At 52.0% G+C, this 23,073-nt stretch overlaps 1 protein-coding gene across 2 annotated transcripts in view; it reads right to left on the reverse strand.

The window, feature by feature from the left end:
• Window positions 1–23,073, reverse strand: part of DPYSL2 (dihydropyrimidinase like 2) — a 105,664-nt gene that overhangs the window by 14,580 nt on the left and 68,011 nt on the right. For both annotated transcript variants that reach the window (XM_081093345.1, XM_081093346.1), the window contains exons 4-8: window positions 20,746–20,910; window positions 17,579–17,640; window positions 17,009–17,089; window positions 16,377–16,445; window positions 6,928–7,048 (exon numbers count right to left, since the gene is read on the reverse strand). In XM_081093345.1, coding sequence (XP_080949471.1) covers window positions 6,928–7,048; window positions 16,377–16,445; window positions 17,009–17,089; window positions 17,579–17,640; window positions 20,746–20,910 — 498 coding nt within the window. The remainder of the gene's footprint in view (window positions 1–6,927; window positions 7,049–16,376; window positions 16,446–17,008; window positions 17,090–17,578; window positions 17,641–20,745; window positions 20,911–23,073) is intronic.

The raw sequence follows: 23,073 nt of genomic DNA on the forward strand, positions 1-23,073 counted from the left end.
GACTCTGCCTGCACATAGGAGGTTGAACTCAGTAAGTGTGCGTTAGGGTGATCTTTTACTAATGAAAGGCATCGGAGCTGAAAATTGATGCCAGGCCAGCCTTCCCACCTCCAGGAATCCCCTCTCCTCACCTCCTCCTGCCACAGGGCTACCCCACCCCCACAGCGGTCCTTCCAGCCCTTCCTCATTCTCCAAACACAGGGTCCTCAGGGCCAAACACTTCTCAGTCAGGAATGTGTCTCCTTCCTCTCACAGCCTTCCCAAGGCCTTACCTCCGGTTAACTAAACCACAGGCCCTCTACGCCGCAGCGGCCACTCTGAGCTGGCTCCTCCCAGCTGTGCCCTCCAGCCTCAGGAATTTCATAAAGAAGTCCCTGTTCAGCCAGCGGCCTCGGAGGCCACAGCAGGCAGCTCTCTAGGGGAAATCGGTAACAGTCCTGAAGCAGGAGGGAGGGCTCCACACCCAGGAAGCCTCACCCAGAAGGAAGTCCCTGGAGCCAACGCTCAGAACCCCCTGGCAGGTCTCCTGTGTGCCAGACCTTCTCAAAGCCTCTCAGGCAGAATTCGGTCCGAGGAGCCAGCTGGATGTAAACAGCTCCAGCTCATTCCAAAGTAGAAAAACTCCGCACACCGCGAAGGCCCTGGCTGCCACCAAGTCCATTTATGAGATGCAAACGGCTGAGCAGGACCCAGCTGCGCGGTTCTCGGGACCTCCGCTCTCCGCTCGGGCTCTTCCCCTCCCGGCTCCGCGCAGCCGGGCCTGGAGCCCTGCTGGCTATTGCCATAGCACAAGGCAGAGGCTGGCACAGGCATCAGGAAAACAAAGGACTCATATCCCTAACGTGTCCAGGTTTTGTTGACATGAAAAAGTTCAAGAGAGCAGAACCACCTGGAGAAAAAAATCCTGGGCCACCATAACGTTCCCTGATTTTCCCGTAACTTGCTCCTGCTCATCCTCGGCCTGAATCGGCCCTGCAGTTCTGCTTTGGGAACCTGAGAGCAAGGAGGGGTTGGCTCCTGAACGCATCCTGAATCCCCCTCACGTGCGTGCCCTTGACTGCGGCCCTCATCTCAGCCTGTGACATACAACTGCTGGAGGCGCGGGGCTGGTGCACAGAACATGCACTCACCGCGAAAGAATGAACTCGGCCTTCAACCTCTGGAAAACCCAGAAGTGGGTCAGAGCTCCAAGGCCACTGCTGAGCAGCCCTGCCTGAGGCCCAGGCTGAGCCAGGGCTCCTGGGCCGGGGCCGAGCTGAGGCGGGGGCACTTAGAGAAGGAGAAAGGCAGCTTGAGGTTCATTTCTGCTTTGTCCTTCCTGTTCAGATTCCAAGGGATCCTAAGATGCTGCGGTCTTTCGGTTTATTCCTTTTCTTCAGCCCCTAAGTGCAGGGCAGGAGTTAACCCATCCTGGGGGCGTGTGGGCCATGCTGGGTGCTGGGAGCTGCTCCCAGCACCAGGGCGAGCTCCTGTTTGATGTACCTGAGCGAGCCCTGCGGGAACTTCTGACCCTCAGGCCACAGACACCACTGAGCTGCCTTCCAGAAACAATCACCACTAATCAGAATAAACCACGATGGGCTCAATTGGCAGATCCGCACTCCTCCACACACACTGCTGAGGCCTTCTTGGCAGAGGTCAGACCTTCCAATGTCCTTCTCCAGGGAACGTCTAAACTGAAGGATGGGACTCTGAGCTAGCAGCTGGCAGGCTCCCCAGGCCAGCCCGGAACTGCAGGGCCCGCAGCTGGTGCTGAATCACAAGGGGCTGGGGCCTGAGAGCATTCATGCAGAGTAAATGGGAGGCTGGGCTGTGACAGCGCCCCCATGGACAAGAAGCAGGGCAAACCCAGAGCAGAAACAATGGAAGACTGAGTACATGTATTTCAACACACAACCACAAAAGCACAGTGAAACACTGGCTGGGTCTCTCTCTCTCTCTCTCTCTCTCTCTCTCTCTCTCTCATCCGAGCCAGGAGCCAAAAGCCAGGCCTACCCATGAGTAATCCCGTCAGATTCTGGTACCCAGAGGTTCCAGAGGAAGAGAACCAACGTTCCCTGAATGAGTCTGGGGCTTTGGAATCGCCCCTCTAATCTGATTTGTTTTAAGGGCACTAATGACTCATTTCCACTAGAAAAGAGGGCAACAGGGATGCGCAAAATATCCCCACCACAGACACGCTTACTATTTACTCTAAGAAGTAACGTTTGGGTTGACTGTGTGTTCGACACCTTAGGACATTTTTGTCAAATGGAGTAATCGTGCTAGACCACGTGGTAAAGAAAGGAGGGGCTGGGGATGCAAGCTCACCGCCCAAGTGCAGCATCTGTGACGGGGTTCCTGCCTGCCCTGAGGGAGATGCTTATCTGCAGCAGCCTCGGGCCTCAGACCCGGAACCTGCACAGACTCCCATCCTGCAGTGGCCGCATTACAGTGCAAACAGCATTCCCAAGGTCTGTGTCTGCTGCCAAAGTGAGGGCTTTGTCTGGGAAGGAATTTTTGCCTCCAGACAGCCTTGGGGCTCCAGCTGCAACATCAAGTCTTCCCTGAGTCTCCAAGCCCCCAGGCCAGCCTGCAAATTTCAGACTTGCCAGTGCCTACAACTGCAGGAGATTCCTTAAGACCTCTCTCTCTCTCTCTCTCTCTCTCTCTCTCTCTCTCTCTCTCTCTCTCCCTCCCTCCCTCCCTCCCTCCCTCCCTCCCTCCCTCCTGTTTCTCTGAAGAGCCCTGGCTAACAGATTTCTATGGCATGCACAAGCCAAGTCATGTGCCACTCTTTGGGTCCAAGACTGCTAGGCTGTGATTAGCATGACACTAAGGATCCATCCCCAAGTTGGGGTGGTCCTCCCGGCTCATCCATGACCACATGCTTCTCATTGTGCCTGCGTCATTCCTATTGACCCGCAGGGCAAAGGAAGTCTTGTCTCGGTTTGGATTCCCAGGGTTTAACGTCCCTCAGCAACCACCAGATGTTGTGAGCATTTCTGCATCTGGTGGTGGGGCTGGGTAAGGAGGAGGCTGGAGAAGAGTGTCTGCTGGCTAAGGCCGGGCACTCACTGCCCACGCACTGTCGTCCCCACGCGGGAGGCATCGCGGCCACACTGGGTCACACATGGACAAAATGCAGCCTGAGGGAGCCGCTGCAGAGCAGCCCCAGAGGGGCCCTCAGTGCAGAGGGGGCTGGCCCGGAGTCCCGATCCCGGGTTCGGTTTCTCATAGGATGAATGAGCTGGGGAGCACGATACTCACTTCCACATTTCAGTTTCTCTTCATGCTAGGAGCCTATTAAATCGACCAATGTCCAAGTGCTTTTGAAGAGTAAAAATTGCTCAGGGCAGCCTGGTCCTGGCTGTCCCAGTGGACGGCACAGAGGAGGGAGGAGCAGGTGCAAGGCCGCCTCTGGGGAACAGTGTGGTCGTGGTGGGTCAGGCAGGCATGTGAAAATAGTGTTCATTTATATTTTTCCTCATATCCTTGCTTCCCCAAACTCCCCGTTTTAGATGTAGGACCAGCACATGGGAACCAACCAGAGAAGCAGGTGTAGGGTTAGGATTTTCTAGTAGCGCCCATCCGCAGAGACATGGCGAGTCCTCCCCTGTGGCCTGAGATAGGGAGTGCGTGTCTGTCCACAGTGGCACCTTTCTCCGCGCTCTGACCACACATGGCTGCACCTCTTTGGCAGCACTGACCATCTGCCATTGTGACTTTCTGCCCGTGTCCCCACCCTGCTGGTGAAGGAGCTGAGGGCTAGGACCATTTCGACCACGGCACAAAGGCCTGAAGTATCACACAGTAAAAGGAAATAGTAGCCCTAGCCAGCCTTGCTCGGTGGTTAGAGCATCAGCCCTTGGACTGAAGGGTCTTGGGTTTGATTCCGGTCAAGGACATGTACCTCGGTAGCAGGCTCGATCCCCTACCCAGGTCAGGACATGTGCAGGAGGCAACCAATCAATGTGTCTCTCTCACATCGATATTTCTCTCTCTCTGTCTCTTCCCCTCCCTTCCACTCTCTCTAAAAAGCAATGGGGAGAAAATAACCTCAGGTGAAGATTAACAACAACAACAACGAAAGTACATAGTAAAAGCTCTTGAATGAATGAAAAATCTCTCCAATTTATAGATGAAGAAATGGAGCAGCGGAAAGTTGGCCTCACACTTACCTCCAGGGCCAGAAGAACCCACCTAAAGAAAAGAATCCTTCGTAGAAAACCCTCGCCCAGGTCAGCAGGCGTCTTTCTTTGCTTCTCTGACCAGCCCTTCACTCAGCAACCATGTGAGTAGCAGGTATGCGTGTTATACGCACCTTTATGAACAGCGTCTCACTCGAGCATCACTGTCGTGCTGTGCGGTAAGTCACTCTCCCTGCCCTCCCTTGCAGAGGGAAAATGGGGCCTAGAGATGACCCCTCCCCTGCCCAGCATCTCGTGCAAGTGCACAGGGGCCTGGCATCTGTCAGCACAGGAGGTTGATCCCAGCGTGTGAACGCTTATACAGCCTTATGTGGTTGTTCTTCTCGGCCCATATTGTCCCAGACTGTGCTGGGCGTCAGGCTTTAGTTTTACCAGGCTTGTTGAGGAACTGAACCCCAACAGATACCTCCAAGAAGATGGTCACCACATTTCCCATACTAAAATAATCTCAAAGCATCGAGTCCCAGATTAACATGGATAGGCATGGCCTGAGGCCAGATATCCCACCACTCGCCAGCCCCGGGAGGCAGTTTGCTCAGCTGCCAAGTAAAGCAAAGTACAATGACCCCTGCCCGGCCACCTCCCAAAGCTGTTACAAAGTCCCAACAAGACAGAAAGAGTCGGAAGAGCCGGCAAAGCCAGCTAGGATTTCCCTTCTTCCTCATAAGCATGGGATGCACTGGAGGGTCCTGGCGGCCGGTCCTTCTGAAGCAAAGGCTTTCCGGACTGCACAGTGAGCGAGAGTCTGAATGCAAGAGCCTCCCTGGGAACCGCAACGCGGACACAGCTGGGACCCACACCTGGAAGGTTCTAAAACAAACAGACTTACATAGTCCCTTCTTCACCCTCACACCCTAATACTCACACAGGATCAAAGTCACAAAGACAACAGAGAGACAGCTCGGGCACCGAATCTCAGCGCATCAGAACCGGACTGTTTGTATAACAACATTCTCTAGCTCCACATCTTCAAGTGGGGAAACTAAGGCACAGAAAGGAGAAGGGTCTCCAGCGTACCTGCCAGGGCTGGCCCAGACCCGGTCTGGTGAGAGGCCCTCCTCCTCCCTCCTCCTGTGCAAGTCACAGGCTGAGTTCAAAAAGAAGGCCTCAGTAGTTAAATTATATTAAATTGAATGTTTAATTATATTAAAATTACATTAAATGTTTAACTTTTTGTTTCTTATTGTCATCTGAGTACAGTGTGGTTATTAAAACAAATGAAATAGGCTGCCAACCAATTCCTCCTTTCAGACACGGTGCCCGCGGGGGAGCAGCGGCTGTGACGCGCTGGGCGCTGAGGCTGACTCCCACACGCGCTGGCATGTTAGAGGCGGGTGCCTGGGTGACACAGGGCCCTCATGAGGGAGGGTCGCTCACAGTCACCATCTACCACGTCTCCTAGAAACAATTTACAGCCCATTCTGAGCAGACCAAGTTATTTTAGGTGAATCTTTTATTTCAAAAAGGCAATTCCTTCCAGCTGCCATGAGAGGACGAGCTGCAGCAAGAGGACAAAGTGCCACCCCATCTGATCTGGAGCCTGAGACAGAGGCCCAGGAGCGCCCCAAGGAGGGCCTTCTGCAAGCCGCCCTCTCCTGGGACCAGCTGACTCCGTGGCCACTCAGCAGTTTGATCTAAGTCTTGCCCCAAGTCACCCATTAGTGAAGAAATCCTAGTCCTCCTTATCCATGCAGATCCCATCCCACAGAGAACTAGAAACCAAGCCTCAAGGTCAGACTGCCCCTTATTAACAGAGAAAGAGGAATGCAGAGAGAAAGGTAAAGCGAAAGGAGAATGAGAAAGAGAGGCCAAGAAGAGATGCGAGACCAGGAGAAAGCAGGGCAGAAATCAAGAGAGAAATGGAGACACAAAGATGGAGAGAGTAACAGAACAAGAAATGAAAGAAATGGAGAAATACGGGACTGGAGAGATCCAGAGAGGCAAAGGGTGGGAACATAATGGGAGGAAGGAAGGAAGGAAGCAGGGAAAGAGGAAGGACCCTCTTATGATAGCCATGTTCACGTCAGGCCAAGAGCCACCTGTGTCCACCGCGTGCGATCAGGCTCTGTGTGGGCAGCTACCCTCCCAAGCCAGGAACACGTGGTGCGAGCATCCAAACTCGCTGCCAAGGGCAGGTTACAGCCGGGCTCGGTGGCATCCATAATGGATAAGGTGCCCACGGAACAGCTCTGGAAGCTGCACTTAGTAAATTAGTTTCCAATAACTCTCGATGGCCTCCCAGCTTCAGCCCAGACTATATCAACATAATGTACAGGGAGTGACTTGGGCACCAGAAGGCCTGGACATGACATGCCCAGGGCAACGCCCCTGCCCCACACCCCTCAGGCTCTCTCACCCAGTGGGCAGTACTACCGGCCACAAGGGGAAATGCATTTGCAACAGAAAGTTGCCCAGAAGGGTGCTGCAGCTGCGGATGGAAAGTGATGCCATCCGTGTACGTGCCTCATTTATCTAGACTGCATCGAATTAATCCAACCTTCCCAGAGGAGGGGGTGGCAGGGGGAAGTGTGCCTGCCACTGGTGCAGTGCACAGCTTTAAACAGGTGCTGAAGGCCGCGCGGTGGAGCAGGGGAGAAACTGGAGCTCCTGCCTTGCTCAGCTGTAATTAGGTTAATGCTGGCACGTGGTGAAAGCGGACCACTTGGCATGAGGGTCTGGAAAAGGAGCCCTGCTCGCTTCCAAACCGGCCGGCAGTCAGGCAGCCAGCGGCACCTACCCTTTTTCCGGGCCTGGGCGATGACTTCAGCCGCGCTCTTGCTCATCACTTTGGTGATGTACAGGGGGCAGTTGGTCTGGTTGGCGATGGTAATCGAACGATTCACGGCTTCAGCCTCGACCTACAGAAAGGCATCTGAATGTGAGAACCGTCCCCACTCCACAAGCCCACCGTCACCCTCCACCCTGCAAAAAAGGCTAAGTTCCTAAGAGACCACTGTGTCCTCAAGACTCTCCCCTGAGTGGCACGCCAGATGTGACCTGCCTAGTGTCACTCCATGTTGACTGGAGTGGGCAGCATCCCTTCCTGGCCCTTCTGAGGGGTTCTGAGTGTGGTGGGCAGGCCTGCAAAGCCAGCAGCAGTCTGGGAGATGTGCAGCTCTCGGGCCTCACCCACACCCACAGGGCCAGCACCTCTTGGCAGTGAGACTCGAGGTGGTTTTAATGCTTACTAACATTTGAGGACCACCATGCACAGAAACACTGCTCCCAATGTTAGTACTTCATTCCAGCTGCGTGGTCTTGAGTCAAGACCCTCATTGATGTGATCATTTGGGCTGGGCTTCTGTACGATGCTCACAGAGGAAGCCAGCACTGACGAAGGGACAATGAGGCCTCACAGGGCCCTGGGGATGGAGCAGGCAGCATCTGTGCAAACCAAAGTCCCTCTGTGTGTGGACCATGCCGTGGCCAGCCACAGGCTGGTACGACCTTCAGCACAAGCAGGGAAAGAGCTGCTCTAATTAATAACGTGATGCTTTAAACCTGATGCTTCAATGGATGAAAATTCAAAGACCCCATGCCATGACTGCTAAACCTGATCAGATAAGACTACTTAGAACGAATTATATCTTACAGAGGAATCAGCCATGCGTTTAGAAAGGGCAACTGAAAAAGCAAGTGAAGCTGTGAAACAACAGTGTCAGAAAGGCTTTTACTCCCTCCCAACTCTGGGCCAAAGGCTGCGGCTTGATCTCTTTGAGGCAAGGGGCCGGGCGTTACTCGGCTCTCTGAAGCCTCCATTGCCCATCCTCAGCCGTTCCCAACGTAATGCCCAGTGCACAACAAGTGCTTGAAAATGTTTATTGAACAAATAACTGGCTTCCTTCTATGTTCATGGTTAAAGCGAGGCTGTTCCATAAAGAGCTGTGATTTTCTTCACAAGAAATGACTGAACTCCTAACCGAACCATCTGAGCTAACCAAGCCCCACAGGAGCTTGGCCAAGAGCTGAGGCTCTATAATTGCGTTAACTGGTAATCTAATTTAATAACCTAAGACAACACTCACATTTGGCCTTTCAGGCATCAGATATGTGAAGAGAAATGTCTAGAAATCTAAAGGCAAACCAAATGGCTCTTGAAAAAGCTCATTAAACATCCAAATGTTTTTAATTCCTGGAATAGCTAACCGATCAGCTCTCTCTTTCTCCTTGGCTCCAGTTACAACCAAAGTGCCTCTGGCTCAGGCAGCACACAGGACAGACGTCCTCCATCTCTGTGGTCACCTCACAAGTCTGCAGAGTAGCCCAGATGGTGTGGCTCATTGGTTGAACATCGACCTATGAACCAGGAGGTCATGGTTCGATTCCTGGTCACATGCCCAGGTCCCCGCGGGTTCTATCCCTAGTGGGAAGGGGGTAAGAGGGGTTGTGCAGGAAGTAGCTGATCAATGATTCTCTTTCATCATTGATGTTTCTATCTCCCTCTCCCTTCCTCTCTGAAATCATTAAAAATGCGTATTTTTAAAAAAATGTTTGCAGAGTAAAAAGGACTCCCCTAGAATCCTCATCGCTTCCTGGGGGTGCCAGTGACTTCCCAATTCACTGTCCCAACTCAGACACTCGAAAGTGAACAGAGGCACTATTCATAACTGCAGGGAGCAATGGGTGGGGACTGGGCTGTCCCGAGTGCACTGGAATGAGTAATCATCCTAATTAGGGAGTAAATGGAGCAAAAGTGCCAGTTTTATCAGGGCCCTGCCCAAGAGGACTGGCTTCCAGGAAGCCTGGCTTTGGTTTGGAGAATCCGGGTCCCAGGGTCCCGTGGGGATTTGCTCATCCGCTGTGAGGTTCTGACCCCACCTCCCCGACCCTTGCACAGGCCTGGAATGAGGGCAGAGGCCAAACTACAAGATTACCTCGTGGAGAGAGAAGGTCATTTAAACAAGTCCCCAGGCTGCACCCAGAACCATGAAAGAATCCACATTTCACCCTTCTATGTGTATAGCTGTGTGCCTGACATGCAGCATAAACTGTCTCACACACACCGAGCTCTGCTTTAAATACTATTGCTTTAAAACATTATGAAAATAGTATTAAAATTAGAACTAAAAACTATTGTCTCATTATAGAGCTCTCAGAAATTGGGGGGTCACTAGCCTTTTTTTCTGATTTTAAAAATGAGCATGCCTCCTTGGCCAGCATGCTCAGTGGTTAGAGCATCGACTGAATACCAGAGGGCCTCAGGTTTGATTCCTGGTCAAGAACATGTACCTGGGTTGCAGGTTCAATCCCCTGCCCTGGTCAGGCCACATGGGAGAGGCAACCAATTGCTGTTTCTCTCTCTCCTCCTCCTCCCTTCCATCTGCTCGCTCTTAAAAAAAAAAAAAATAATGGAGAATATATCCTCTGGTGAGGATTAATAAAATAAAATTTAAAAATGCAACATCCCTAGGTACAGAGAGAAAAGCAAACTGTATAGGAACACAGTGTCAGCACACAGAGCAGTCCCAGGACACAGTGTCAGCACAAACAGCAGTCCCAGGACACAGTGTCAGCACACACAGCAGTCCCAGGACACAGTGTCAGCACACACAACAGTGTTAATACACACACAGCAGTCCCAGGACACAGTGTCAGCACACACAACAGTGTTAATACACACACAGCAGTCCCAGGACACAGTGTCAGCACACACAACAGTGTTCATACACACACAGCAGTCCCAGGACACAGTGTCAGCACACACAACAGTGTTAATACACACACAGCAGTCCCAGGACACAGTGTCAGCACACACAACAGTGTTCATACACACACCAGCCCCAGGACACAGTGTCAGCACACACAGCAGTGTTAATACATACACCAGCCCCAGGACACAGTGTCAGCACACACAACAGTGTTAATACACACCAGCCCCAGGACACAGTGTCAGCACACACAACAGTGTTCATACACACACCAGCCCCAGGACACAGTGTCAGCACACACAGCAGTGTTCATACACACACCAGCCCCAGGACACAGTGTCAGCACACACAGCAGTGTTCATACACACACCATCCACAGGACACAGTGTCAGCACACACAGCAGTGTTCATACACACACCAGCCCCAGGACACAGTGTCAGCACACACAACAGTGTTCATACACACACCAGCCCCAGGACACAGTGTCAGCACACACAGCAGTGTTCATACACACACCAGCCCCAGGACACAATGTCAGCACACACAGCAGTGTTCATACACACACCAGCCCCAGGACACAGTGTCAGCACACACAGCAGTGTTCATACACACACCATCCACAGGACACAGTGTCAGCACACACAGCAGTGTTCATACACACACCAGCCCCAGGACACAGTGTCAGCACACACAACAGTGTTCATACACACACAGCAGTCCCAGGACACAGTGTCAGCACACACAGCAGTGTTCATACACACACCAGCCCCAGGACACAGTGTCAGCACACACAACAGTGTTAATACACACACAGCAGTCCCAGGACACAGTGTCAGCACACACAACAGTGTTAATACACACACAGCAGTCCCAGGACACAGTGTCAGCACACACAACAGTGTTCATACACACACAGCAGTCCCAGGACACAGTGTCAGCACACACAACAGTGTTCATACACACACCAGCCCCAGGACACAGTGTCAGCACACACAGCAGTGTTAATACATACACCAGCCCCAGGACACAGTGTCAGCACACACAGCAGTGTTCATACACACACCAGCCCCAGGAAGGACACAGTGTCAGCACACACAGCAGTGTTCATACACACACCAGCCCCAGGACACAGTGTCAGCACACACAGCAGTGTTCATACACACACCAGCCCCAGGACACAGTGTCAGCACACACAACAGTGTTAATACACACACAGCAGTCCCAGGACACAGTGTCAGCACACACAACAGTGTTCATACACACACCAGCCCCAGGACACAGTGTCAGCACACACAGCAGTGTTAATACATACACCAGCCCCAGGACACAGTGTCGGCACACACAACAGTGTTCATACACACACCAGCCCCAGGACACAGTGTCAGCACACACAACAGTGTTCATACACACACCAGCCCCAGGACACAGTGTCAGCACACACAGCAGTGTTCATACACACACCAGCCCCAGGACACAGTGTCAGCACACACAGCAGTGTTCATACACACACCATCCACAGGACACAGTGTCAGCACACACAGCAGTGTTCATACACACACCAGCCCCAGGACACAGTGTCAGCACACACAACAGTGTTCATACACACACCAGCCCCAGGACACAGTGTCAGCACACACAGCAGTGTTCATACACACACCAGCCCCAGGACACAGTGTCAGCACACACAGCAGTGTTCATACACACACCAGCCCCAGGACACAGTGTCAGCACACACAGCAGTGTTCATACACACACCATCCACAGGACACAGTGTCAGCACACACAGCAGTGTTCATACACACACCAGCCCCAGGACACAGTGTCAGCACACACAACAGTGTTCATACACACACAGCAGTCCCAGGACACAGTGTCAGCACACACAACAGTGTTCATACACACACCAGCCCCAGGACACAGTGTCAGCACATACAACAGTGTTAATACACACACAGCAGTCCCAGGACACAGTGTCAGCACACACAACAGTGTTAATACACACACAGCAGTCCCAGGACACAGTGTCAGCACACACAACAGTGTTCATACACACACAGCAGTCCCAGGACACAGTGTCAGCACACACAACAGTGTTCATACACACACCAGCCCCAGGACACAGTGTCAGCACACACAGCAGTGTTAATACATACACCAGCCCCAGGACACAGTGTCAGCACACACAGCAGTGTTCATACACACACCAGCCCCAGGAAGGACACAGTGTCAGCACACACAGCAGTGTTCATACACACACCAGCCCCAGGACACAGTGTCAGCACACACAGCAGTGTTCATACACACACCAGCCCCAGGACACAGTGTCAGCACACACAACAGTGTTAATACACACACAGCAGTCCCAGGACACAGTGTCAGCACACACAGCAGTGTTCATACACACACCAGCCCCAGGACACAGTGTCAGCACACACAGCAGTGTTAATACATACACCAGCCCCAGGACACAGTGTCGGCACACACAACAGTGTTCATACACACACCATCCACAGGACACAGTGTCAGCACACACAGCAGTGTTCATACACACACCAGCCCCAGGACACAGTGTCGGCACACACAACAGTGTTCATACACACACCAGCCCCAGGACACAGTGTCGGCACACACAACAATGTTCATACACACACCAGCCCCAGGACACAGTGTCAGCACACACAGCAGTGTTAATACACACACAGCAGTCCCAGGACACAGTGTCAGCACACACAACAGTGTTCATACACACACCAGCCCCAGGACACAGTGTCAGCACACACAGCAGTGTTCATACACACACCAGCCCCAGGACACAGTGTCAGCACACACAACAGTGTTCATACACACACCAGCCCCAGGACTCACAGGTCAGAGCCAGCATGCCCTTCATGGCTCAGTCCCCAGCCATCTGCATAGCCCAAAAGGCCGTTAGAAAGTTCCTTTCAGTAAGCAATTCTTCATCACCCTCACCTCCGAGCCCCACTCTCTTCCCAGAGCCAGTCTTTCCCTCTTCCTCCCTTTCACAGGGGTCACGTTCTCCTTCATCTCGCTGCCCCCACGGGCCGCAGTCCTACTCCGTTCTGGGACACCTTTGATGGATACTAGATTTCTGCATTCTCTGCGTCTCCCTTCCAACCTTCCCTGCTGCAAACGGCCAGCCGTGCTGGCATCTGCCCTGGGTGGCAGGGAGAGCAGCAGAGGCAGGGACCGCTCTGGGCGTCCAGCGCAGGTCACGGACTTATGGGGCGACATTCTCGTAGGCTCTGAACCGCTATGTCCGATGGATGGGCAGCATTGCCCCAGCTGAACTGTGCATGAAGCTCAGTCCCCTCAGAATGGCTCCACATTTTACCACTCGTGTAGGGCTTAATGCACAACAGACCCCTGGCGACAAACTGAAAATTGCCACCAGTAGCGGAGGGAGAAGGCGTGGGACGTGCTGGCAGCTGTCCTTAGGGAGTACGAGTCCTGGGCCTGGCAGAGGGCAGGGCCTCTGAACCCGCTGAGAAGAGCAGGCAGAAGAAAGCCCCCAACAGCAGCCCCTCGGGAGATGAGGTCGCCCCAAGGAGTCAAGAGCTCCCCATGTGGGAGCGTTCTGCCAGCCCCCAAAAAAGCCTTCGCACCCCACTGCCGTGGACTCTGAAACACTCAAAGCAACAGCTGCTACAAGAGACGTCTCCGTGCCAACCAGGACAATGGCCTTGATTTTGTGGTCAAAATGGCAACCGGAACAGCGCTCCTCCCGTAGCTCCGGCCTGTCCAGGGAACCCAGGGCGGGCTTTGCGTTCTGATTGGGGTTTGCAGGGATCTGGGGACACAGAGCAGACAGCAGGGAGAAGGGGAAGCAAGCCCCACCAAGACTCTCAATTTAAACAAGCACAGGGCTCCCGGAATAGCCTCCTGGAACAGGGAGAGCGGCGTGCTCTCTCAGGGCCAGCTCCTTCCTGCCACCTGCACAGGTAGTTGGGACGGGGTGAGAGCAGCTCTGCAGCCAGCCAGTGGGATGGGGGTGAGAGGAAACTGTGTACCTAAGCCCAGCCCAGGAGTCACCACCTGGTGACAAGGGCCATTGGCTCGAGGCTGAGCTGGGGCTCCGTAGGCACGGCTGGGGGTTGGTGCAGAGCAGGAGGGTGTTGCTGGGGAGCAGGCAGACACTGCGTCTTCCGCTCTCTGACGCGGGGCAGCCACAACATCCCACCACCGTGGTGTCTTTATGTGAGAGACACGCAGCTCACAAAGGCTGTGCCGCACACAAGCAGTGGGACACGCATGGGCTCCCTGGATAGCGCTGTGCAGGCTGCATGAATGGCGCCCTGCAGTTGTGTGAAGGAGGGTCTTTGCGTCTCCCACAGAACCACCACCAAACGTGAACTGTTACGACGGGGCCTGGTGCCTCTGGGGACCCAGTAAATGCTGTCTCTGGCGGGGCTTCTGAGGGAAAGAAAGCCCTACGAGAGCCATGCCCTCCCGTGCCTCTCCTGGGCCTCGCAGCTCAGAGACCTCGCCCCAAGCTGTGTAGGACCGAGTGCAGGCCCAACCAACATAAGGAGGACGGGGCTGAGGGCCCCGTGGCCTACGCCAGCCTTCCCTCCCCAACAGGCTGATCCCAGGAAATTTGACTACAATGGTCACCGAGGCCAGCTGTGAAGAGAAAACAAAGCCACGGACAGGAATCTTCAGGGTGTCTGTGCAAGTGAGATCGTCTCTACGCATGTGTGTATATGTGTGTAAATGTGCCTATGTATTTTGTAACGTGTCAATGGGTATGTACATGTGTACAAGAGTGTGCGTGTGTACATGTGTGCACTTGTATCTGACCATGTGTATGTGTGCATGCTTGTGCATAAAACCAGTCTAGCCTCAGGTGCTCTTAGCATCAGCTACTGAGATGGTCTCAGCTACTGTCTCCCTCTCTCCTCCCGAATCCTGTCCACCAGCCAGTCAGGGCACGGGGTTCCCGCAGCTAATATAGGGGCCTAAAGAGGTCCCCTGCAGCCTCTCTCACCCTCGTGACGGCTCCGACTCACGCCTTCAGCTTTCAGCACACCTGGGCAGGTTGGATGGTTAGGAAAGGCCCTCTGTCCCACGGCCTGGAGAGGAGCATACAATACTGAAAATTCCACAGCTTCCGCCTTCATGTGGGGAGGAAAATGTCCTCAGTGCTGAAGGTGTCCTGGTGTGTGTGCATCTGTGTGTCTGTGACTATGTCCGTCTCTACCTGTCTGTGTGTAATTTTGTGTCTGTGTGTGTATCTGTGTGTGTGTCTGTATCTATGTGTGTGTCTTTTTGTGTGATTGTGAGTTTGCAGTAGGAAGGGCAAAACAAGGAAGTAGAAGCACTCACATTCTAAGTGGCTTCCACCTTCACCTTTTCTGCCTTACATCCTTTCTGCCTTTCCAGCCTCACTCCTTCCCCACGCCTGAGAGAAAAAGGCTGTGGGTGCCATGCTGCCTCCCCCCCCACGCACACCAGCACCTTTGATTCAGCCCTTGAGAATCCCTTTTCATTCTGGGGGGCACCCAGGGGCCCTCACGTGCACACCCCCCATACTCAGCGGGAACACCCCAGTTCTAAAGTTCTGAGATTTGGGGGCCCTGCTCCCATTCATACTCCTCTTGTCAAGCTTCTCTCCACCTGTTTCTGGAGGTAAAAACCAAATTTATGCCAATATCCAGTTTCCTGATGATTTTATCTGCCTTTCTCTGCACCCATTCCTTTTCCATCTAATTTCCAGTAAAGAGGAAGTCTGTTCATTTCCAGGAGACTCCCCAGAACTCCCTTTGCTCAGAGCCAGGTCCTCAAACACCTGACCTTGAAGCTTTCATTAAGGAGCCAACTCCTGAGAAGGACTGAAAGGCCACACATTCTACTTTAGAGAAACCGATTCTCCATCACATACGGGACGATGTGGGCACCCCACCCCCAGTAACTTACAAGCCTCACCATCCAAGTCAGCAGCTCTCAGCCTTGGTGCCAGCGGGGCCCCTGCTCTTCATTTCCCTCCCCTACTTTGAAAAATTCGGCCTACCCACCCTGCTGGTCACCCTGGGCAGACTTGCCATGGGAAACACACAGCTCTCTAATGCTTTCGATACTTAGAGGAGCTTTAGATCCCCGTGACTAATGCTTGGTGACTGGTGAGATTCCAGAGGCCCCAAGATCTGAACCACGAAACCCAGATTGCAGGACGCTGATTAAAAGCTTTGTGTCCCCCCAGAAAGGGCTGGAGAATCCGAGCGGAGAAAGGCGTCTTCAGGCTAAACGAGCCACACTGCTCAGTCTCCCCCCGCACTTTGCCTGAGTGGACACGCGGGTAACCTGAGACGTCCACGGCCAAAACAGCCTCGCAGAAGCCCCAGCTGTGCAGGCAGGAGGTGCCGGCTCTGGCAGGAGGTGTGCCGGCTCTGGCAGGAGGTGCCGGCTCTGGCAGGAGGTGTGCCGGCTCTGGCAGGAGGTGTGCCGGCTCTGGCAGGAGGTGTGCCGGCTCTGGCAGCCCAGGGACATGCAGGACCTCCACTGCATTCAGCAGGTGCTCACCTCCTCAGGCCGGCTCAGCACGTGTCCCTCGGGGCCCGTGATGCCCAGGTCCAGGATCCGCTGCTGCTCCTGCAATGTTTAAAGAAAGCCAGGCCGTCAGGGATTGCTGTGTGTGTCCACGTGCACGTGTGTGTCTCTGTGTGGGACTGCAGGTGGCTCTGACTGCCAGGGGCCTGGGCAGTTACCCAGGCAAGATGTAAAAACGGCGCTGCTGACCACCTGGCCCTCATGCCAAGACCCCATGAAGAGAAAGGCTCACTACCCGATTCCCAGTCCTGCCTGAGCTATGACAGGCCAATCGCAGCCTCCCGAATGCACGCAGCTGCTCCCTGGGATGCTAAGGGTAAAATGTCTGCACGTGGGGGTCCAGGGCCACCCCACACAGACAGCTGCATCCCAGCACCGAGAGAATCCCCGTGTCTGTGGAAAGGGAGCAGGCTGTGTGTCCTACGGAACACACCACGAGGCGCCCGTGGCACGCGCTGCGTGAGGCGAGCACAGCACCCAGGATGGCTCCATCAGGTCCTCTGCTTCTCCTCCTGGGGCTGAGCTACAGATATCATCGCTTCTCAAGCCCGCCTCTCACCCTGCGGCTCATGCAGAAAGAAATGATGGGGAGGAAGGCACAGTACCTCCGCAATGATGTCGCCGTTCTCTGCGTGGACTTGGGCGATGGCACCAATGTCCCGGATCACGCTCAGGACTTCATAGATCTGAGGAGGGAGTTGAGGTCAGAGACAGGGACCTCCAGCTTCCTGTTCACCAGCACAACCCCGTCCCCGACGGCCACAGGGGCCAGAAATGGCACCCATTTCCTTGGGGCTTCTACAAGCTGGTGTTTTTACAGACCCAGAGGGCCATGCTTCTGGCCCGCAGGGGACAGAGCAAAACCTCCGGTAATTAGCAGAGGCAGAGTAACGGAACAGGATGTGAACTGGGAGTAAGAAGCTCAGAGGAGACGCCAGGCTCTGCGCACACCCTCAGCCACGCGGCCCCTCGGCATGCTGACTGCAGAGCCGGGTAGAACACCAGTCCTGTTTCACAGCCTCCCTAAAGGTGAAGTGAGAGCCAGGACTTGATCCACCAGCCATTTCCCCTGAAGCTAAGGGATGTGCATACACTCGAGGCAGCTTTCAAGACCACAGCCATGGTTAAATGTACTGAATGTCAGTGATCTGCTCAGGAAAGCCCACGTTTCTTACCTGGGAATCCGTCAGCTGGAAGCGATCTTTGAAAGCCATGTACACGAGGAAGGAATTTACCCCTGGAGGACAGACAAAATAGACAGACAAAATGCATAACTATAACAGGCCACCCAAATAATCTGGAAGGGAACAAAAAAGTTACGATATTATGTGTATGTGTGTATATACAGTGTAGGCAAAAGTAGGTTCACAGTGGTGGGTATGGAAAAAGACATACAGGATATGATTATTACATTATCACAATAGCTTGTTAACTGTGTGTATGCTGTACTCACAACTGGAAACCTACTTTTGCCCCCCACCCCCACATCATGCAGAGAGAAAGAGAGACAGATGGAGACACAGAGAGAATGATAATGCAAATGAGGCAAAATATAAACAACTGGTAAATCTGGGAATAAGGTGGGAAAGTTCTTTTTAGTATTCTTACAATTTTCCTCTAAGTTTAAAACTCTACCAAAATTAACAGTTGCTGTTATTTGTACACCCATACACACACACAGCAGCATTATTCCAATACCAACAAGTGAAGCAACCCAAGTGTCCCCTGACAGGTGAATGGATAAACACAACGTGGCACAGCCATCTAATGGACTATTACTCAGGCTCAAGCGGGATCGTAAGAAGCTAGGACAACTCCTTGGCGAGTAAAGTGGGGACACGACACACAGCTGAACAAACTGGCCGAGCAATTCCGAGCAGATACAGAAGGTCACTTTCTAAAGACAACACCTAGGTCTTAGTTGTATGTCAGCTCCAGGCCCAGAAAAGCAGCAAAACCAGGTAGGTGACACCAGGGCCAGCTGCAATGACTATTGACCCCTGTCCTGGCACTGGCCAACCAGTGGAGGCCAGGACAGAGCACACCTGGAAAAGCTGATGAATATTTTATTGAGATCTTCCCCTAAGATCTGCCCTAAACCCTCAAAACAAAGGAGCCAGGCCGCCCTCTGGGAGTACCTTCCTCCTCACCTCCCCCACAGGCGTGCATCTCCTAAACTCTAAGAGTCCCCAAGAGATTTTCGACCAGGGGAGCAATGGGCAGTGGCAGCTCATCCCAGGGTAACCCCCTGAACCTGTCCCCAAGGCCCCCTTTCCTGTGACTGCAGTGAGCTGATTGCAACCCCACCTCAGCTCATTTCTTCCTGCAACATTTTTAGAGAATCGAAGCAGCCCCGCATAGGCTCCCTCCTGTTGCTTCTTCTATTCTAAACCTTTCCTTGTTCCACTGTCCCCAGAGATAATAAACATACTCTCACAATCACCTGGAGTCCTGTTGTGAAATCTTTTTTGCACCAAGTCAAGAACCCACACACTACCAGCGCCTGAGGCAGACCCAGTCTGAGCCAGTCCCTTTTCTGGTAACATTCTGACACATGCCACAAACATGGATCAACCCTGAGGGTATTATGCTCAGTGAAATAAGCCAGTCACAAAAGGACAAATACTGCAGGATTCCACTTACATGTCAAATTCACAGAGACAGGAAGTAGAATGGCAGAAAATGGGGGTTGCCAAGGGCTGGCGGGAGGGAGAATGGGAAATTATTGTTTAATGAGGACAGAGTTTCCATTTGGAAAGGTGAAAAGTTCCAGGGGAGGGTAGTGGGGATGGCTGCTCAACAATGTAAATGTACTTAATGCCACAAACAGTACATTTACCATGGTTAAGGTGGTAAATTTTATGTTATGCTGTGTTTTACCGCAATTAAAAGTTAATAAGTTTTCCCAACTTTTGTGACTTTAACAAGGCAATGAAATAGAAGACCTTATTGATGAAGATCTATAATAGAAGTCTTTTCTGTGGTAAACAGACTGCCCTCTATGCTGACTTTAAGAAAAGGTCCTTGAGTGTGACAAGCATATGTTGCAGTTCTCATCCTGGTATTTTAGAGTTCTTGCCTCCCTAGTGCGAGACCAATTATCCCTGCCCAGATGGTAAACAACTGTATTGACAACCTCATAGCCTTGGAGCTTAACCCAGGGGTGCTGGCGACAGTGCTGTGAGCTGCCTAAATTCAAGGCTCAGGACATCTCAGCCCTCCTCTGTTGCCAGGAAACAGTTGTTATGGTAACTCTCTTGGTTGAGTTAGACTGGATTCATTTCTAAGTATCAAAAGTTAAATCTTGGCATTCTCAAAAGTGAGAAAGATCAAGGGTTAGCTACTTCCTTTTATGCTGGGCCTTCATGGTAGAAAGAATCTTAGGATATCTAGTACAAAACCCTCCTGTGAGAGTCTCTTTTTTTTATTGAAATTCAGAAAATTTAAGTGATTTGCCCAAGGTCACACAGGTAATTTGTGGAAGAGCAAAGCAATAAACCCAAGATTCTAGATTTCCATTTCGAGCTTCTTCTACCATATCTCTGGATATCTACCATATCTATGTCTAGCAGTTTCCCTCCTGCCATTTTCTTCACAGCTCATGGAACTTCTGAGCTTAGAAATCTCCAAACCCGAAAGCAATAGATTCTTCCCCAACAGTTAAGATCCAATGAGGCCTACATGCGACCCAGGAGTCGAATCTAGTCTACAGCCAAGTTTAAGGGGTCCCTGTAAGACTATATAATTTGGCAACACCACCCAAAACCCCAAGCTTCCTCTGGATAACAGGGTCCCAGGGGCATTTTGAGGTAGTCAAGATCCCTCCAGCCGCCCTGGACATCTTTCAGAACCCAATCCTTGGAATCCTGCTCCCCAAAATAGTCTTAGGGATCAACAGACCCCTCGGGTTGTCCCACGGCCTCCTCACCCTCCAGTCTGTCCTGGTTCTTCCGGATTTGCAGGAAGAAGCTGTTCAAGTCCTCTACCCCAGGTCCCAGGCACTCTCCTGCGACTGCCCAGAATCCTCACTGGCTCATCACTCTCGTAGCCTCAAGTCCCCAATCTGGCTTGGGCACATGGTTCCCTCAAACCAATAAGATGCAAGCAGTTGTTACATAAGAGCAGGTCCCTGGAATAAGGCTCAGGTTCTCATATCAATGAAAGATTCTTTGGCTGCCCTGGGTTTGGCTACCTCCAATCAGCATGAGCTGCAGCCAAAGCCCTGTCTCCTCAGAGGCACGGGTGAGGCCCAAAAGGGATCTATTAAGTACCATTCACAGAGCTTGTCTCCACAGGGCTGTGCCAGTTCATGACCTGAGGGTGCTGGGTCAACACAACCTACCATGATCCTTCACCAGGGCCTCCATCTCCTCTTGGATGCCCTTGTGCCACTCAGTGATGTCCACGTGCAGAGAGTAGTCACAGCAAGACTTGCTATCGGCCCATTCCCTCCACTGGTCGAAGGCAGCCAGCAGGCTTGTCCCAGGCTCTGGCACGACATGGTCAACTAGAAAAGAACAGATATTTGTCATCATCAACAAAAGCCTCCAGGGCCACAGGCCAACAGCTGTTTTCCCATTTCAACCCTGAACAAGCCTTCTTGGTTTCAAAGTCGAGACGGTGATCTCTACAATCAGCTTCTACGAATCCACTTAAACCAGTTGACTACCCAAGAGGGAGAAAGCAGAAACTTGGCATGGCATGGTCAGTCCAGTGAAACCACGCATGAACTGCCCAGATCTGATTTCCCAGCTCAAAGGCCCTGAAAGGACACACCTTGGGCACATTTCTTGGACAATGAGTCATTATGGACAATGGCAGTGTCAAATGGCCAGACCGAGCTGCCAAACCCTTCCTTGTGTTAATAGCTGCTTGTGAGACGCCCCCACCAGACAGCAAGGAACTTGAAGTTGCTGGACCCCAGCCACACAGACAGAGCCTTTTAAAAGATCCCCAGCATATCCACTCTCTCATCACCACTCGTATTTCTGCAGCATAATACCACTTTGTAAATTAAGGGAGAGCTTTCATCATAAGAGTTCAAAGTGTTTTAAAACTGTGGTCATTGTTATATTATTATTGAGCTCGGCTGATATGGAGACAGAGGACTCTGGAGTTAAGCTGACCTGAGGTTTTGGGTAAGCTACTTAACCTCCACTACCCCAGGTTTCTGTGCAGGTTTAAAATAGGGGTATTGCGTACCATACACATTTGCCGTGAAGATTAATTGACCTTAAGTCACTCCCCTATTTAAATCTGCCAATGGCTTCCTCTTGCTCAGCGGTTCTCAATCTGTGGGTCACGACCCCTTTGGGGGTCGAACGACCCTTTCACGGGGTCGCCTAAGACCATCGGAAATCACATACATAATTACATATTGTTTTTGTGATTAATCACTATGCTTTAACTATGTTCAATCTGTAACAATGAAATTGGGGGTCACCACAACATGAGGAACTGTATTAAAGGGTCGTGGCATTAGGAAGGTTGAGAACTACTGCTCTTGCTCTTCAGATAAAGACTAAAATCCCCAATAAGGTCTGCATGCTCCTGCCCAGCTCGGCCCATAACTGCCTCCCCCACATCGTCTTGGAGCATCGCCCCTTCCCACACTGTTCTCACTTCCTAAAATATCAGCCGCTTCCTTCTGCCATGGGGCCCTTGCACATATTGTTTCCTAGGTGTTGGAGAGCTTTCACCCAGTTAACACGGCAACAGGAAGTTTACCAGATCTATTATTCCTCATCTTCCACACAGACACACTAAATTTCAAAATGAAATGACTTGTCCAAGGTCAAATCAAACTTGTGCAGCAAAGAAGATAAAGCCCAGGACTCTTGACGCCCTTAAGCAATGAATCATTCTTCTAAATAAAATATCAGATTTTTCTACACCCAGGTAAGCAGTTTTCAGCTAAGAAAATGCCAGCCCAAGCAATGCTAGTGAGCTCAGATTTCTGAAATGGATCAAATCTTGCAGATGCTGCTAAATTGGAATCAACTGAGCTTGGCTCTGTACGTCTCAAAATGTGGGCAAGCGGGGGCGGGCTGGAGGGGGTCAATGGTGGGAAAAGGGGGACAAAGGTAATACTTTCAACCATAAAGAACTATAAAAATAATGTGGGCATCTAAGCTGAATTTTCTTTTGACAATATTTACTTTTTATAAGTAGTAGTATATGCAATTAAATGGGTACATACATAGCTGGTACTGTAATACAATGATATCTAATGAAAGCAATGAGGATGTGTGTACTTCTAATACAATCGTTCCATCTGTAAAATGCTAGCAGAAACCCTGACAAAACAATTCCAGTATCTGTTCTTGTGTTTCCCTGCTTGGGAAGGAGGGCGGTGAGCAGTTTGGACAGAATCTCCCTAGTCACGCCCCACACCCCTGGCTTGATCTCTATCCCTCCTCCAAATCACTCTTCCTAAGCAGCCAGAAGGCTCCTAAACCTTTCATTAGTTCCTATCATCCCCTGATTAAATCCTTCAGAAACTGGCCACCATCTTCAGAGTAAACATTCAAGCTCCTCCCTGGGCCCTGTGCATCCAGTCCCGGCTCATCCCCCCACCCCCAGCCCTCCATTCTGTCTGCCACCTGCCCCTGCTCTCCACCATCAGGCCACCCCAGCTGTTTTTTAGCCCCTGACCAGTCCAACCCCTCCC

The sequence above is a fragment of the Myotis nattereri genome (genome assembly GCF_964212035.1).
Source record: "Myotis nattereri genome assembly, chromosome: 5".
NCBI classification, from domain to species: Eukaryota; Metazoa; Chordata; class Mammalia; order Chiroptera; family Vespertilionidae; genus Myotis; species Myotis nattereri.